An 18,152-nucleotide genomic window follows, 5' to 3' on the forward strand; every position below is an offset into this window, starting at 1 on the left:
AACAGCCATCCCAACAGGTAAAGGATCCAAATAGACGTTTTTCCAAAGAAGATATATGACTTACCAATGGACATACGAAAAGGTATTCAACATCACTAATCATGGAAATTCAAATAAAAACTACTGGATGTCGTCTTATACCTGTTGGTATGGCTGTCGTCAAAATGTCAAAATAAGTATTGGTGCAGATGTGAAGAGAAGCAACCCCTACTCATACGTTCTTCTTGAAGAATCCACTAGGGTATAAACTTAAGTTCTGACTCAGTGGACACCATCATCCACGATTTTCTGAAAAGATCCTAAAGAGATTATGCTACATAGTGGCTTAGAGCACTTTGGAATCAGACAACAAGAAATTTGAACCCCATTCCACATTTTTCCAGCTGTGAGACTTTAGCCAAGCCACAACTTTTTTGAGCCTTGGTTTTTCCACCCACAAATTGGGTTCACATTCTTGCTTACCTGATAAAGGTTTTGTCTGAGTTGTATAATGATCATTTTAAAATAAAAACTGTGTGAGGTATCTGCGTGGCTCGGTATTTGAGCATCTGCCTTCGGCCCAGGGTGTGATCCTGGGGTTCTGGGATCAAGTCTGTCGTCGGGCTCCATGAAGGGAGCCTGCTTCTCCCTCTGCCTCTCTCTCTGTGTCTCTCTCATGAATAAATAAATAAAATCTTTTAAAAAATAAAATAGATAAAATAAAACCTGTGTTATTATAGTTGTAGTAATAATTGAAGTGGTAACAGCCATGATCAAAGCAAAGTAGGCTTATATGGCACTTACTCTGTGCAAGGGATTGTTTAAATTGCATTGCACGTATGAACTGATATAATACAACACTCTTATGAATTGGATGCAATTGTCTTCTCCACCTTACACAACAGGAAAGCATCTGAGTCGCATAGCTAGGAAGTGGAACAGCCAGGAGTTCAAGCAATCAAGCAGCTGGATCAAGCAGCTAGACATTCACCAATAATGTCTCTAACATGAAGGGTTACTAATGATGATGGTTTTGCTCTGGGGCAGAGATGGGAATCAAACCCAGATTCACACGACTTAACGATTCACAGTATTTTCCACCCAATCAAATGACTTCTGTCCAAAATAAATACCTACACACTTTTTCCTGCAGTGTTCCACACATGTGGAAACACAAGGACGTTTAGGTGTGCTGAAATTTCACTTGGCCCCCACTCACGAAGCATTGCTTGCCTTAAGCAATGGGCCAGAGATGTTCACTAGACGTCATTGTCAAAATTTCCTGCAATCGGCTCTCTGCTCCTTAAAATCAGAAATCTTAGTTTCTCATCAAACACTTAGTTGCTGTGGCTAGCCAGGGAAAAGATTGTGAGGATTCTTCTCATCTACTTTCCACCTGGCATGAACATGAGAAACGACCTTCCAAGGATGACAACCACCCTGTCATGATTGTGTAGCTTGTGCCACATTCTGACCTCACTGCTTTACCCACATTATTTCCTAGAACCCTCACACCAGACTCCAGAGGGAGGCACACTCTAGTCATTCAGCAATGGCTACTGAGCACGTGCTATTTGTCAGGCACTCTTTTGTTTTACTGAAGATCAAGTATTGAACTGGAGAAATCATACCTCCAAAGTCTACAATCTAGAGGGGAGAAAGGTAATAAAGAAGCAAATGCACATTCATAGAACTGGATATGCATATTGACATGGGTGTGAATGCCAGAAATTGGACCACAGAGAGAGAATTGCTGTGTAAAAGATTGTATCAGGGTAAGAGGGAGAGACCGAGAATTGTGGGAGCCTCTGCATTAGAGAGAGTGACTGAGAATGGCCTTTCTAGAACAGCTGACACTGAATCATGGAGATCTGAAGAAACAGAAGGAGTCCCACCCCTTATCTTCTGGGAATGGTGTTTCTGCAGACAGACACAAGTCAGTGCCTGAGATTGCATTGTATTTGGGAAGCTAGAGAAATAGCAGGGAGACTGCTCGGTTTGGGGAAGAGATGGGCAAAGCTCAAGGTCAGATGGAACAGGGGCTTTGGCGTTTTTCCTAAGTGTCATGGAGGCTATAGGGGATTTTCATCTCAGCAGCGACATGACCTTGCTCTAGCTACTATGTGGAGAGAATGGAGAGGGTGCAGAGGTGCAAAGCAGCAAGACTGGTCAGGTACCTGTGTGATGTGCTGGGGGAACCATGGTGCTTGGATTAGAGAGAGCATTGGCAGAAGCAGGAAGTGGCTGGTCCTAGGACGATCTTAGTGATAAAGTCCGTAGGCCTGGCTGGCTACAGGGTGGCAGATAGGAATAAAGGATGACTCCAGTGTGACCCATGCATCCAGGTGAATGGCTGTGTCATTCACTGAGATGGGACAGCAGGATGAGCAGGTTTGGTGAGAAAAATAAAGAGAGTACTTGGATGATCACAATTTTATGGATGAGAAAAACAGGATTGAAATCATTTCCGCCAATTGCTCAGAATCTCACAGCAAGAAAGGTGGACACTAAATTAAACCTCAAGCATTTCGACTCTTAACAAAATGCATATCCTCTTTCTCTTCAGTACTTCTCTGCGTGTCACCAAATCCCCTCATCTCTGGTTCTCTCCTGAAACTTGATTCCATGAGAGCTACTGACTAAAGGTAAGTTACCAGTTGTCTACATATGAACATGGCTCAACTCTTCCAAGAGTTGAGACACTTTTGTTTGTTATGTTGACTTTCAATTCATGCCTGTTATCTCAGATTCCCATGGTTCAGACTAGCTGAGGCGAATGATCTCATTTTGCAGAGATAAATCAGGGTGTTATGGGCTAAATTGTGTCTCTACCCCTGCAAATGTATTCATTGGTGCCCTAACACCCAGTGTGGCAGTATTTGGGGATAGGACCCATAAGGAGGTAATAAAGGTTAAGTGAGGTTGTAAATCTAGGACCTTAATCCAGTAGGCTTGGTGTTCTTTTTTTTTTTTTTAAGATTTATTTATTTATTTATTTATTTATTTATTTATTTATTTATTTATGATAGACAGAGAGAGAGAAAGAGAGGCAGAGACATAGGAGGAGGGAGAAGCAGGCTCCACGCCGGGAGCCTGACGTGGGACTCAATCCGGGGACTCCAGGATCGCGCCCTGGGCCAAAGGCAGGCGCTAAACCACTGAGCCACCCAGGGATCCCTAGGCCTGGTGTTCTTATGAGAAGAGCCACCAGAGATCTTTTTCTCTATATATAAGCATAGCAGAAAGGCCATGTGAGGACTCAGGGAGACGCTGGGCATTTACAAGTCACAAAGAGAGCCTTCACCCAGAAATCAAATCTGCCTGCATTTTGATCATGGATGCCTAGCCTCCAGAACTCTGAGAAAAGACATTTCCATTGTCCAAGCCACCCAGTCTCGGGTATTTTGTTATGGCAGCCCTTACAAATTAATACACAGGATTTCAGGAAGATTTGCGTATCTTATCTACACAACTCTCAAAAACAACAATGTCTGGTGAAGGGTGAATGCCTGCTACTCATTGTGTGCTGTGTCACTGTGAAACATGCACCTAATGTCCCCAACTAATAAGTGGGAGACCCAGGATTTAAAAGTTAGTCTATCTGACATTAATGCCCGTATATTTTCCACAGGGTCTAGAGCCAGCATTACCAAAAGAACTAAATCCAAACCCAAGGCCATTTTTGCAGAAGATAAAATAGCCCCACATAATCCCCTCTCTGCTAGAGTCATTAGTGATTTCTTTCTGGGTTTCCCTGTGATTCACATGAAAGCTCTAGAATCTAAGTCCAGCTCTGCCCCTTAGTAGGTTTAGGACCTTTGGTTTGGGGATTTTTTCCCCCATTTTTCTTTTTCCTCATCTCAATCCTACTAGCATTGTTGCCTAGATACCAATCCTGGTTCTGAAAAATATTTTATCACAGCTGGTTGAGTGCCTTGGGGGCATAATAAAGATTCAGTTGAGCAAGAAAGGAATAATGGGTCCCCTCTGGTGTCCATGTCGGCCCTTCCAGAGGGTAGGGTGTTCTGGGTCCTGCTCAGAGTGTCCTGAACATGCCTTTAGGGGGTGGGTCCAGGTGAATCTCCAGAAGGTGCCTCACAAACACTGCACATATTTATTACCACCTCTGTGACTTCATGAATATTCAGGAATATAACTTTCCATGATCTTTGGGAGAAGTCTCATTAGAATTGACAGCATTTTTCTAAATTTACCCATGGGGCAGTGGCTCAGTCAGTTGAATGGCTGACTCTTGATTTCCACCCTCTGCCCCACCCCTCCTCAAATAAATAAATCTTAAAAAAAAAAAAGAAAGAAATACTTTAAAAACAAATAAATAAAATTTACCCCAAAAAAAGAGAGAAATAAATCAAAGTCAAAGATGGTCTCTTCCCTGACAACAAAAGCTCCAGTATTGGCCACAAACGTTAGCTGATTTTTTTTTTTTTTCGTTAGCTGATTTAAATAAAAGGTATGGAGAACTGGTCTCACATTCCCACTGATTTTGTTTGTAGCATCCTGGACAGTCATTGTTATGGCCTGGAAACAGTGGTGTAAGATGAGTAACTAGAATTAACTGAAAGAAAGAAAGAAAGAAAGAAAGAAAGAAAGAAAGAAAGAAAGAAAGAAAGAAAGAAAGAAAGAAAGAAAGAAAGAAAGAGGAGAAGGAAAGGAAAGGAAAGGAAAGGAAAGGAAAGGAAAGGAAAGGAAAGGAAGGGAGGGAGGGAGGGAGGGAGGAAGGAAGGAAGGAAGGAAGGAAGGAGGAAGGAAGGAAGGGAGGGAAAGATATTCACTGGGTTCTCCAGTGGGATGCATGTGGCCCCAGCATTTCAGAGATCCAGCGTGCAGGTTCAGAAAGCAAAAGTAACTTCCCAGGGTCACTGGAATGCCTGGAATGAACCTGTGCTCTGCCACTTCTGACTCAGTTTCCCCATATGTCAAGCCAGAGACACAATTCCCACAACATGAAGCTGTTTGAGACCTCTCCCAGCCTCATCCCCGCCGTGTTGCTTACAGGGGACTGACAGGTGACCTCCTTATCTGCAGAGCCCAGAGACTGTGTCAAGATCCATCCATTTTAGCAAAATAGCAAAACACAAAGAGCAAAAACCTATGTGTCAGATAGGAGAAACCCAGCTTCTCCTGGCTCTGTGCTTTTATCAAAGTTCCCCCACTGCCCTCAAATTCCATTTTTTCATCTCTACTTGGAAAAGGCAGATGTGTTTCTAACCAGTAGCCAGTCCTCCTATGTCTGCAAATGGGCTGTAAGTGAAGTAACTCTGGGAAGACCTTAGCTCAGAAGGACATGGAAGTGTGAGGTTAGCCCTGGGGGTTCACCAGGACTCCAGGTCCCCCCCCATTTACAGGTACTCACTCCTCCACTCCTTATCTCTCTTACAAAGTGGACAGACCTCTTCCACTCTCCCCAGTTCCCTCCAGAGATGGTGACTGGAAAAGGTATGCAAACATCCATCAAGCCCATACAATGGAATTGGAGTTAAGATCTGTCCTCCACGTAGGGTGCCTAGGTGACTCAGTCGGTTAAGCGTCTCTTTTTTCTTAAAAAAGACTTTATGTATTTGTTCATTAGAGACACACAGAGAGAGCCAGAGACCAAGACAGAAGAAGCAGGCTCCATGCGAGGACCCCGATGTGGGACTCGATCCCAGGACCCCAGGATCATGATCATGATCTGACCCAAAGGCAGACGCTCAACCACTGAGCCACCCAATTACTCCAAACGTCCAACTCTTAATTTCAGCTCATGTCATGATCTCAGGGTCGTGAGATGGAGCCCCACATTGGGCTCCTCTCTCAGCGCAGAGTCCTCTTGAGATACTCCCTCTTCCTCTGCTCCTCCCCCACTCACAAGCACTTCCTCTCTAAAATAAATAAATAAATAAATAAATAAATAAATAAATAAATAAAATCTTTAAAAAACAGTTATTAAGGGAGTAAACAGTACTCAATGGATATGGAAGGATCAAGCAAGCTACAGAGCAAGGGTGCCCAAACTTCAGCGAGCATCGGGTCACCTGGAGTGCTGGCTACTGCTCAGGAGGGCTGGTCCTGGCCCCAGGGTTCCAGCAGGTCTGGTGTGGGGGCTAAGGATTTGCATTTTTGACTCTTGTGCAGGTGAGTTCCTAAACCATGTTCCTGATTCTTCTATGCACCCCATGATTTAGGGCACAGAGAACCTGCCGTGGGGTCAGTCCGGGTGCCGGGTGCTGCGAGAGCAGCTCTCATGGGAGGAGCAGGAGCAGAGGGTATAAATTAGAGGCAAGTATCTGCTCAGACGCAGGCCATCTGCAGGTCACTGGAGGTGATGAAAAGTCTAGCGAGCTGGCTGTCCCTGGCTGTCTGTATGAGTGGGCTGAAAGCAGGTGGGTGAAGGAGGGGAGAGGGGGGTCACGGCAGGAAGGGGAGACACAGGATGCAGCAGGGCAGGAGCCAGATTCAACCCACTGTCTCTGAGGTCTTTGACACACAGCATAATAGCTGGTGCAAGACAGAGGATGTGGAGGCTCCGCTTATATCAAGTGTCTGAAATTGTCAAACTCCTAGAAACGCCGTGCAGAGGGGTGGACGCCAAGGCTGGTGAGAAGGGAGCCGGGGGCTTGCTGTTCTGTGTGTGCAAAGCTTCAGTCATGCAGGATGAGGACGGTCTGCCTGCAGTCAGAGTACTGTATCCTGCCCTTAAACGTGTGCCAAGAAGGTAGATCTCATGCAGAGTGTTCTTGCCACAATCAAAAAAAAAAAAAAAGAAAGAAAGAAAGAAAGAAAGAAAGAAAGAAAGAAGAAAGAAAGAAAGAAAGAAGAAAGAAAGAAGGAAGGAAGGAAGGAAGGAAGGAAAAGAAAGAAAAGAAAAAAAAGAAAAGAAAAGAAAAGAAAAGGACACTTGTTTTTTTAGTTGTTTTATTTGTTTGTTTTTTATTCATGAGAGACACACAGAGAGAGAGGCAGAGACATAGGCAGAGGGAGAAGCAGGCTTCTCACAGGGAACCTGTTGCGGGACTCGATCCTACGACCCCGGATCACAACCTGAGCCAAAGGCAGATGCTCAACCACGAGCCACCCAGGCATCCCGAAAGAGGACACTTATTATGTATTGTCTTGTAAAGTTCTCTTTTGTGATTTCCCTTTTATAACTTGAAGTTTGAACCGTCTAAATTGCCTCCCTAGAAAACAAATAAAGTCAATAGAGAGCAAGTGATCTTTATCTCAGTCATCGCTGTGGTAAGGTAGGCAAATCCCCTAGAAGAGCCCCTGCCCTGCATGCGCACAGGAGGGGTACACGGTGCTTTCCCACTCTCTGGAGCCAGAGAGACGGTACATGGTGTGGGGTGCCACGGGCTGTCCAAGCAGAAGGCACTGGAACCTGCTCGAGGGTTTGGGCTTAGGTTGGCGGGTTCTGGGGGCTGGGTGAGAAAAAGCCGGAGTTGGCTCCGTTGAATGCTGCCAGGGAGCAGGAGGTGATTCTGGGCCTGGGTGTCCACAAACCCTCTCCGTGGAGAAAGCAGGCCAGAGAGAGGAAGAATTGGTGGCGGAGCAGCAGCCACTCATGTCAGCCCAGGGGAAGGCGTGGCTGGTAACCTGGGGCACAGCGACCTGGACTCTACCTGTGCTTACACAAGATTCCAAGGCCGTCGGTCTTGCTGTCTCACTGTGTCACGATCTCACAGGACACCTGTCTGATGAGATGACTCTGAGTTGCTTGTGTCCAGCTGGAGAGTGGCATTGCGCAGCAGCAGGGGCCAGGCTCCGGGGTGTTGGGGGGCTGCTTTGTTTTCTCTCTGTCAACACACGGAGGGCGCTCAGTAGGTCTTCAGTATCAGTGCTGGTGTTTCTCCAGCATCATGAGCTGGGGGAGGACCAGGAGGACCAGGTGGGAGGAGTCAAAACCATTTATCGAATGGTAAAAATAGTAATGTTATATAAATAATAGTGAAAGGGAATATAAGGGAAGGGAGAAGAAATGTGTGGGAAACATCAGAAAGGGAGACAGAACGTAAAGGCTGCTAACTCTGCTAACGAACTAGGGGTGGTGGAAGGGGAGAAGGGCGGGGGGTGGGAGTGAATGGGTGACGGGCACTGGGGGTTATTCTGTATGTTAGTAAATTGAACACCAATAAAAAATAAATTAAAAATAATAATAATAAACCAAAAAAAATAGTAATGTTAGAAAAAAAAATAGTAATGTTAGGCTGGAAGTGTGATGTGAGAATGACCTGAAGCACAGTGACAGAAGGTCTGTAAGGATTTGGTACGTTCAGCCCTACCCGTAGATGAGAATGGCCAAGGACCGCTTCTGGGGACACCAGGGTCTGAAAGAAATAGCCTGTTCCCTGGAACCAGGCCAGGGTAGACGTGAGCCCAGGCTGCACCCATTTCTGACTGTGGACGATGTTTTGGGTGAAAATCTCTCTCTGCTCTTTCACCTGTAAAATGAGAAGCCTGCGGGTATTACAGACACCAGAGAGGAGAGGTGGGTTGATATTAGGCACCGCGGTGGCAGAGCCAAGAGCGCTGTGACGGACAAAGCAGAAGAGTCACCCCACAGCAGCTGGCATTTGTAACGAAATGTCAGCACCCGTGGTTTTATCCTGAAGTATCCTAACTCGCCACCAGAACCGAGAGGGGGCTCAGTTGTGTGGCAGCTCCTCTAAGGGTTCCGGGGACGGAAACAGTGCCAGTCCCCCACCCCCCCCCCCCCGAGACAGGATCATTTTAGAGGCTCAGTTTCTGGAGCCTTCAGTACCTGGACTATTTAGTTTTGTGGCTTTGAAAGTGATTCCCTTCTCTACAGCTCCACTTCTGTATCTACAAATTGGAGGTCATTATTAATATATAACCCATAAATATAGCCTATAATAATCCCAACCTTACAGGGGCAGTGCAAGCATCGGTGTCAATGAGATAATTGACATAAGGCGCTAAATACAAAGGTGGGCACCTAGAGAACCACCTCCAATGACCATTTATTTAGCCATGCCTTCAAAATCATTGACATCTTGTTGGCTTCTCTCTGGAGACCGAGGCCATGATCCCTTAACATGGATGCCAGACACACCACACAGTAGCTCCCGAGTTAGAGTGTCATCCAAATCTACAGCATTGTAGTATCTTAGCATTGTTGTATCAGGGATAAAGTGAGGATTATGGATTAAGTCTTAATGGACTTAATCAAGGATTAAGTCACAATGGACTTAATCATGGATTAAGTCACAATGGACTTAATCATGGATTAAGTCACTTGCACAGGTAAAGTGACAATTCCAAGATAGTAGCAATATCATTTTCAGAACACAGCCTCTGAAGTCAGACTTCTTGACTCTCGACCTGGTTCTCACCAGTTGGTGGTCACATGACTCTGGTCCCGTTTTCTCATCTGTAAACTGTTGGGAGAATGGGGAGAACGGGAGAGCTCTAAATTAGAACGTCTCCTAGGGCTGTTTTGGAGGTCAACTGAGAACAGTAACTATAACATAGCAGCAGCAGATTAGATCGTAACCAATGTTTTTGGGTAACGAGCTTTCTTACTTCCCTTCTAGTCTTTAACAAGACCTAACCTGGTTTTTATGGTCTAACCTCACTCCCCAGAATGGGCTCAGGGATGATATAAGAGCAAAGTTTTCCAAGAAGCAAAACGCAACAGAACAAAATCACCCCCGAGGTTACACTGAACAAACAGATTGTTTTCCTGAAACGTTAACATGTGGACAAAACCAAGAACATTCCCTCCAAACTTCAGACTTGTGGGATTTCAACCAACGGGTGAAAGTTGAGCAAACTAGATTTACTCCAACTTAGTCCAAGAAAAACCTTGGGAATAGTCGGAGCTCATACCTGAGTTAATGGGCTTTTCTGGGTAGATGTGAGATAGCCCACCTCCTGTGGAAAGTGACCACAAAGTCATCCAGAATGTGATAGCATACGTTTTTCTGCAACAGAAGGGCAGTTGGCTACATGTGCTTCAAGATATTTTAATAGTCATTAGTCTAGGAATGGAGTATTTTAGGAGGCGGTCTAAATTTTACCCTTTTTTTCTCTCTCTCTTTCAGAATTGATTTCCCATTTAAACCCTCCGGTTCTAGGTAAGGAGACACCTCTTTATATGTTAGCATCTCAAATGTCAGCCACAGCCATGAAAAATATCATGTTCTTGAAGCTCCTCGCACTTCCCGCCATTTTGCTCTTTCTTTTGTTATTCTTCTGGCACCTTCCCTGGTCATGACAGCCAAATCACATATTCATAAAATACACCCATTTTAAGTGTACCATGCAATGATTTTTAGTAAATTTATAAAGGAGTATAAACATCACCACAATCCAGTTCTAGAACATGTTCATCACCCCCAAGAAGATCCCTTGTATCCATTTGCCATCACCCCACATTCTTGTCTCCAGGCACAAGCAACCACTAGTCTACTTTATTTCTCTATAGATTGGTCTTCTGGGCATTTCATATAAATGGAATCATACATGTGATCTTTTATACCTGCTTTTAAGTTAGAAAGTTAATCATGGAACTCATATGTGCTCACCATAGATAACGTTGCCTCAGTGTCTCAGTTCTTGGAAGAATTGATTCATTTCTGCACGTGGACAACTGGTACTCAGTTTTAACCTACACACTCATGAAATTGGGAATTTTGAGAGAAATGGAGGTGTGGGAACACTTTATGGGGTAATCAAGCCAGTGAAAGGGAAACTTCTTTTTTTTTTTTTAAGATTTTAATTTTATTCATGAGAGACACACAGAGAGGCAGAGACACAGGCAGGGGGAGAAGCAGGCTCCATGCAGGGACCCCGAAGTGAGACTCGATGCCGGGACTCCAGGATCATGCCCTGACCTGAAGGCAGGCGCTAAACCACTGAGCCACCCAGGGATCCCCAAAAGGGAAATTTTAGTCCTAAATGTTAGTTGGTTTCTTAACTACTTCAATCACCAACCACTTGTTTGGGGATTGAACCAACATAGCCTAAAGTATATACTGGAAAATATGGCCCATTAGCCCTCTTGACTTTGGGGTCAGAAGGAAGCTATTTTCAGAGCAGTCAGCAGGAATCAGAGTCTCTACATGTGGGGATCACATGCTGAGGACCAAAGCTGACCTTAGCAGGAGCCTCGTGACAGTGCCCAGTTCACTGGACTGATGTGGGGATATCATTAAATGCATTAGTGCTTGTAAATTATTTATAATATGTCCAACAGAGAGTAAACTATATTATATAAATATATAATAATAAATAATTTAATAAACATAACTAATGCTAACTCATACAAATTGTTAATTTAAAATATTAAATAATAAATATCAAAAAGACAAATAATATAGTCAAATAACAAAATGCTAACATACTTAATAAATAACATTATTAAATAATAAATATAATGTATATCAATAAATAACAAATAATTGCTAAATAATAAAAATAAATTTATCTTGTGTCAAAATTATTTCAGGCTTGTGAAGGGCCAACCAACACTTATTCGTTAAGTGTCTATTATGTGCCGGTCCCTATCTGTTGATATCATGCATCTAGTTTTGAACCAGATACATAGGGTCATTTCTGACAAATGAGAAAGATTCTGAACAAGTCATTGTGCATTAAATAATTATAAGAAGTGAGAACTTGTGCAAAAGTGCAATACAAGTAGATCTAACACAGTCTGGATGTTCCAGAAATTTCCATGAAGATTCACATCTAGGCTGAACCTAAGAGGAGGGTGAACAGGCAAAGAGTGCAAGATTTTCCTGCCAGGCAGGGAAAATTGTGTGAGTAAATCCCCAAGGTGAGAAAGATGGTGGCACACTCAGGATGCCTAAGAAGGCATGAGGAGAAAGAACACAGGAAAGGTGATCCACCATGAGGCTTGAAGTCCAACATCAAGCAGAATATCATAAGCCATTTCAGTGCTACTTCTCATCCTGAGAGTGGTGGGTTATGAATAGGTTCAGGGGAGGGGCAGGCTGGTCTTTGGGAATAAACATTTCTCTGCAGTGTGGAGAATGGATGGGACAAATAGGATGGAGGCATCCAGAAATAAGTTATTGTCATAGGCAAGGCAAGTCATGATGCTAGGTAGTGATCAAAGTGCAGAGAGGAGTGGATAGCTTTGAGAGATACTCAGGACCCAACTCTGGCAGCTAAGAGACTTACTTTTCTAGGACAGAGGGAGAAATGAGAGTATGAGAAAGATTCCAGAATTTTGGCTTACAAGATGAAGTGTGGGCCCTCTGGCCACGTATATTTAGTGCCACACACAGGTAATGCAATTGGTGAGACCAAACACATGTGGACATGGAGCAGTGAGTGGGCAAACATGGTGCCATAATTGGGACTGGTGTTAGAAAGTCAATTCCCTTTGCAAGCTTGACCCACACCTGGCATGTTTCCTCTTTTCCAGAGTTTGTTAACAGTACCTGTGTCTTTCCATTTATGTTTGGTGACACCATCTACTACAACTGCATCTCTGTCCACAGCGATTATGATTGGTGTTCACTCGACAAGAAATTCCGAGGGAGATGGCGGTACTGCACCGGCGAAGGTAGGCATGGTTAGGATGGGCTGTCTTGGATGCCTAAGGATCCAAGAAGTGACTGACTACTACAGTAGCTAAGTGACTTTGGCATTGGATAAATGTGACTCTGAATCCTGACTGTTCTACATGTGTTGACCTCTTTGAAAATAGTTGGGTATGGTAGACAAAACATACGTTGTGAGTTTAGCGATGGTTGATCCTAAAACTTGCCGTGTCCACATTTCCCCTTCTGCTCCATCCTTTCTCTGCAGATCCCCCCAAGTGTACCTTCCCCTTCTTCTTCAGAAGCAAACTCTTTCACAAATGCACCAAAGAGGGCTATATTTTGAATTGGAGTTGGTGCTCATTGACAAAAAACTATAACCAAGATAGAAAATGGAAGAAATGCTCTCCTCATAAGTAAGTTGGCTGGGGAAGGAGGGTGTGTATGTGTGTGTGTGTGTGTGTTGAGGAGAGGTCTCTTAAAGAGGGATACCTTCTATGTTAATGGAAAAGGAAGCTTGAAGTCTGCATTACCCAGTGATGGGTTAGATTGCGAGGGTCAGCAAATGTTTCCTCTAAAGGGTCCATTCGTAAGAATTTTAGGCTTCACGGATCTTATGGTCTCTTATATACTCAACTTTGCCCAGTAGCACAAAAGTAGCCACAGGCAATAAAAAAAAAAAAATGAGCATGGCTGTGTTCCAATAAAACTTTATCTATGGACTCTGAAGTTTGAATCTCATATAATTTTCAAGGGTCACAAAGTATCAATCACCTTCTGATTTTCATTTTCAATTAACCACTTAAAAATTAGAAAACCAGGTCAGCCTGGATGGCTCAGAGGTTTAGCGCCACCTTCAGCCCAGGGCCTGATCCTGGAAACCCAGGATGGAATCCCACGTCAGGCTATCTGCATGGAGCCTGCCTCTCCCTCTGCCTGTGTCTCTGACGCTCTCTCTCTCTCTCTCTCTCTGTGTGTGTGTGTGTCTCTCATGAATAAATAAATACATAAAAATCTTAAAAGAAAATAAGAAAACCAGTAGTTCATGGGTCATAAAAATAGATGACAGGTTGGATTTGGCCTCTGGGCTCTAGCTTGCTGGCCCCTGGTTTGAATGATCTGTCCTTGACCCCATGAAATGAAGAAATGAGGTTAGTTTCCTTTGAAAAGAAGATATGGGAAGGAGAAGAAGGACATTACCCCTGCTGTCGCAGTCACATCCCTTCTTTGCTTCCTATTCTCTTCCACAGAAGGAAATCCAACTAGTGGCTCAGGATGTGTTCTTCTGCATTTATTCTGTGCATTTACACAAGATAACAATTTTAAGGTCTTTTAAAACATGAATGAATGATACTATCCCTTTTGTCCTATGACTTGATCTTCATTTAAATATACACATCAGGAAGATTTTTCCACATGAATGCATAAATCTACCTCAGTTTTCTTCACACTTTCACCAAATATCAAAATATGGATATACTATTATCCTATTAAAGTATATTTGCTTGTCTTTAATGGGTGCCTTCTACATTGATTTTTAAGCGTGTGAGGGTTGGCTTTTTAAAAATTATTATTACTGCAGATCCCTGGGAGGCCCCGTGGTTTAGTGCCTGCCTTCAGCAAAGGGCATGATCTTGGAGTCCAGGATCAAGTCCCTCATCGGCTCCCTGCATAGAGCCTGCTTCTCCCTCTACCTGTGTCTCTGCCTCTCTCTCTCTTTCTCTGTGTGTGTGTCTCATAAATAAATAAATAAATAAATAAATAAATAAATAAATAAATATTTTTAAAAATAAATAAATAAAAATAAATTTTTTTATTATTATTAGAAGAGCTGAGTGGAACCACTGGGTCAAAGGATATGTACATCTCAAGTGTGTGCATTACATTTTAGGTTATTCCAAATTATCCTCCATCAACATTATTAGACTGCTCATTTCTAACTTTCTTAACACTGAAAAATATCAGTTTAATAAATTTGTTCAAATAACGGACCACGTAACTTGTGTTTAATAATCAAGGGTTAAAATAATCAATAATGACACTGATTTTGAGAGTGAAAGGGAAAGGCTTTAAACCCTCCTAAAGGCACCAATCTGCAAAGTGCCTCTGTCATGTTCCACTTACTCACACTGTTTAGTTCTTAGGGGTAGACCAGATCTCCCATCAGAAACGAACCCAATCATCCTGTCTTGGAGTGTGACAGACTGTGATACTATTCTAACCTCTGTTTTTCTCCCACAGTCTTTAAATAAGTCTTGGTGTCTTGAAGGGACAGAAGTTATAGGATTCATCAGCTGCCTCTCGGAATATATTGTCTCCCTAATTATTGCGGCAATAAAGATGTGATGCCTCTTCCATATGGATGACTCCTTTTGTTGGAAAAAGGCACAGCCAATGCTCAATGGTAATCAACGCAATGCTGGCCGTGGTGGGGTAGGGAACCAGTAGGACATTTGTGGGGAAGAGCAGGCATTCAAATCAAGATCCTGGTGAATTGCTAACTGTATAATATTTGGTAAGTTAAGCAAATTCTCAGAGAGATTCGAGCTTCCCCTCATGCAGTTTTAAAATTAAAGTATAATATACACATTTAGTTTTTTGAGGTAAAATTTATGACATAGAATTACCCACTGTAATGTGAACAACTCTGTGATATTTAGTACACGATATCATGCAAGCACCACCTCTATCTAGATCCAGAACATTTTCATTACCCCAGAAGGAAACCCTGTACCCATTAAGCAGACAGTCCCCCTCACCCCCCCTCCAGCCCCTGACCACCACTCATCTTCTGTCTGTGCTATGGATTGGCCCATTATGGATGTTTCATACACGTGGAATCAGATGATATGTGACCTTTTGTGTCTGGCTTCTTTCACTTAGAATAATGTTTTTGAGGTTCATCCACTTTGTAGCATGTATCATTGTATCAATACTTCATTTCTTTTTTATGGCAAAGTAATATTCCATTCTATGGATCTACCACACTTCGTTTATTCATTGACATATATATTTTATAAAGTGCAAAGGTCATGTCTGTGGAGACCGGTGAATTTTCACAGACTATAGAGTCCATGTAACTGACCATCATACTAAGAAACAGATCATTTCCAGCCCTGCTTCCTGCCAACTTCCAGGCTCTAACCACCAAGTAGAACCACCCGCCTAGTTTCTGACCATGTAGATAAGTTTTATCTCTTTTTGTATTTCATACAGATCAAATCATACCCACATATCATGTGCATGGGATTTATCCCTGCTGTTTGTTTGTTTTTTAAGATTTTATTTATTGGGGATCCCTGGGTGGCACACAGCGGTTTGGCGCCTGCCTTTGGCCCAGGGCGCGATCCTGGAGACCCGGGATCAAATCCCACATCGGGCTCCCGGTGCATGGAGCCTGCTTCTCCCCCTGCCTGTGTCTCTGCCTCTCTCTCTCTCTGTGACTATCATAAATAAATTTTAAAAAATTAAAAAAAATATTTTATTTATTTATTCATGAGAGACACAGAGAGAGAGAGAGGCAGAGACACAGGCAGAGGGAGAAGCAGGCTCCATGCAGGGAGCCTGATGCGGAACTAGATCCTGGGACTCCAGGATCGTGCCCTGGGCCGAAGACAGATTCCAAACCACTGAGCCACCCAAGGATCCCTATCCCTGCTGTTATATGTGGATGGAGATCCTTTTTCATTGGTGAATCAGTTTCCACTGTGTGAAGGCGCTTCAAATTATTCATCCACGTTACTCTTGACAATCATCAGGGTGGTCTTCATCTGGGAATGTAATGGGCAGCACAACTGTGAACATCCTATTGCATATCTTTGGTGAGCATATATTAAGATTAAGAATTGCTGAGTCAGGGCAGCCCGGGTGGCTCAGCGGTTTAGCACTGCCTTCAGCCCAGGGTGTGATCCTGGGGACCTGGGATCGAGTCCCACGTTAGGCTCCCTACATGGAGCCTGCTTCTCCCTCTGCCCGTGTCTTTGCTGCTCTCTCTCTCTCTCTCATGAATAAATAAATAAAATCTAGAAAGAAAGAAAGAAAGAAAGAAAGAAAGAAAGAAAGAAAGAAAGAAAGAAAGAAAGAAAAATTGCTGAGTCGAGGGCACCCCTGAGTCAGGGGTGGCTCAGTCTGTTGGGCATCTGCCTTCCACTCAGCCATGAACCCAGGGTCCTGACCTCACGTCCAGCTCACTGCTCCGCAGGGAACCTGCTTCTCCCTCTCCCTCTACCATTCCCTTCATTTGTCCTCTCTCTCTCGTCAAATAAATAGATAAAATCTTGGGGCGGGCCGGGAGCCCGAAGCTAGAGAGCCTCTTGGCGCCCAGCGGCTGCTCGCGGCAGCCCGGCGGCGGTCACCATGCCACAAAATGAATATATTGAGTTACACCAGAAGCGCTATGGCTATCGTTTGGATTACCATGAGAAAAAGAGAAAGAAAGAAGGTCGAGAGGCTCATGAACGTTCAAAAAAAGCAAAAAAGATGATTGGTCTGAAAGCTAAGCTCTACCATAAACAGCGCCATGCTGAGAAAATACAAATGAAAAAGACTATCAAGATGCATGAAAAGAGAAACACCAAACAAAAGAATGATGAAAAGACTCCAGAGGGAGCAGTACCTGCATATCTATTGGACAGGGAGGGGCAGTTCCGAGCTAAAGTACTTTCCAATATGATTAAACAAAAGCGAAAAGAGAAAGCAGCAAAGTGGGAAGTTCCTTTACCCAAAGTTCGTGCTCAGGGAGAAACAGAAGTATTAAAAGTCATTCGAACAGGAAAGAGAAAAAAGAAAGCATGGAAGAGGATGGTCACTAAAGTCTGCTTTGTTGGAGATGGCTTTACTAGAAAACCACCTAAATACGAAAGATTCATTAGGTCAATGGGCTTACGTTTCAAAAAGGCCCATGTAACACATCCTGAATTGAAAGCCACCTTTTGCCTGCCAATACTCGGTGTAAAAAAGAATCCCTCATCCCCACTATATACAACTTTGGGTGTTATTACCAAAGGTACTGTCATTGAAGTGAACGTGAGTGAGTTGGGCCTTGTGACACAAGGAGGCAAAGTTATTTGGGGAAAATATGCCCAGGTTACCAACAATCCTGAAAATGATGGATGCATAAATGCAGTCCTGCTGGTTTAACAGCAGTTCCAGGCAAGTAATCCCTTATAATTACTGAAGACTACACACCTGTCAGGAAGACCATCATTGTTGTGGTTCTGGATGCTACCAAACAGCCTTACATATCTACAGTCATCAAGACATTTATTCTACTGTAAAAAAGTTGAAATAGACATTTATTAAAATAAAAAAAAAAAATCTTGGGACACCTGGGTGGCTCAGTGGTTGAGCATCTGCCTTCTGCTCAGGTCATGATCCCGGGGTCCTGGGATCAAGTCCTGCATCAGGCTCCCTGCATGGAGCCTGCTTCTCCCTCTGCCTGTGTCTCTGCCTCTCTCTCTCTCTGTATCTCTCATGAATAAATAAAATCTTTAAAAATAAATAATAGGTAAAATCTTTTAAAAAATTGCTGAGTCAGAAGGTATAAGTATGTTCAACATTCCTAGTTACTGGCAAACCATCAGACCATGGAAGTAGGTAGAAGACTCAGGATTTAGCGTATTAACCTTACGTCTGGGCACCGAC

At 43.4% G+C, this 18,152-nt stretch overlaps 1 protein-coding gene across 6 annotated transcripts; it reads left to right on the forward strand.

Annotated features, from left to right (window-relative positions):
• The first annotated feature begins 2,357 nt into the window (after nt 1-2,357).
• LOC111097660 (ribosome biogenesis protein NSA2 homolog) lies at nt 2,358-17,816 on the forward strand. Of its 6 annotated transcripts, XM_038528408.1 has the most exons (7): nt 2,358-2,375; nt 2,546-2,624; nt 10,041-10,073; nt 12,392-12,532; nt 12,778-12,925; nt 14,751-14,913; nt 16,779-17,816. In XM_038528408.1, exon 7 carries the CDS (start codon nt 16,866-16,868, stop codon nt 17,646-17,648), a length of 783 nt encoding a protein of 260 aa, XP_038384336.1. In that variant the 5' UTR covers nt 2,358-2,375; nt 2,546-2,624; nt 10,041-10,073; nt 12,392-12,532; nt 12,778-12,925; nt 14,751-14,913; nt 16,779-16,865; the 3' UTR covers nt 17,649-17,816. The 6 variants fall into 6 exon arrangements, with proteins under 6 accessions (XP_038384336.1, XP_038384334.1, XP_038384337.1 ...); XM_038528406.1 differs by lacking the exon at nt 2,358-2,375 and having other exon boundaries at nt 2,394-2,624; XM_038528409.1 differs by lacking the exon at nt 2,358-2,375 and having other exon boundaries at nt 2,394-2,624; nt 12,468-12,532.
• Nucleotides 17,817-18,152: the final 336 nt, after the last annotated feature.

This window comes from Canis lupus, chromosome 1, assembly GCF_011100685.1.
Source record: "Canis lupus familiaris isolate Mischka breed German Shepherd chromosome 1, alternate assembly UU_Cfam_GSD_1.0, whole genome shotgun sequence".
NCBI classification, from domain to species: Eukaryota; Metazoa; Chordata; class Mammalia; order Carnivora; family Canidae; genus Canis; species Canis lupus.

What these genes read in the sequence shown, in the direction of transcription:
- LOC111097660 (XM_038528408.1), top strand. Translation starts at nt 16,866, where the DNA reads ATGCCACAAAATGAATATATTGAGTTACACCAGAAGCGCTATGGCTAT.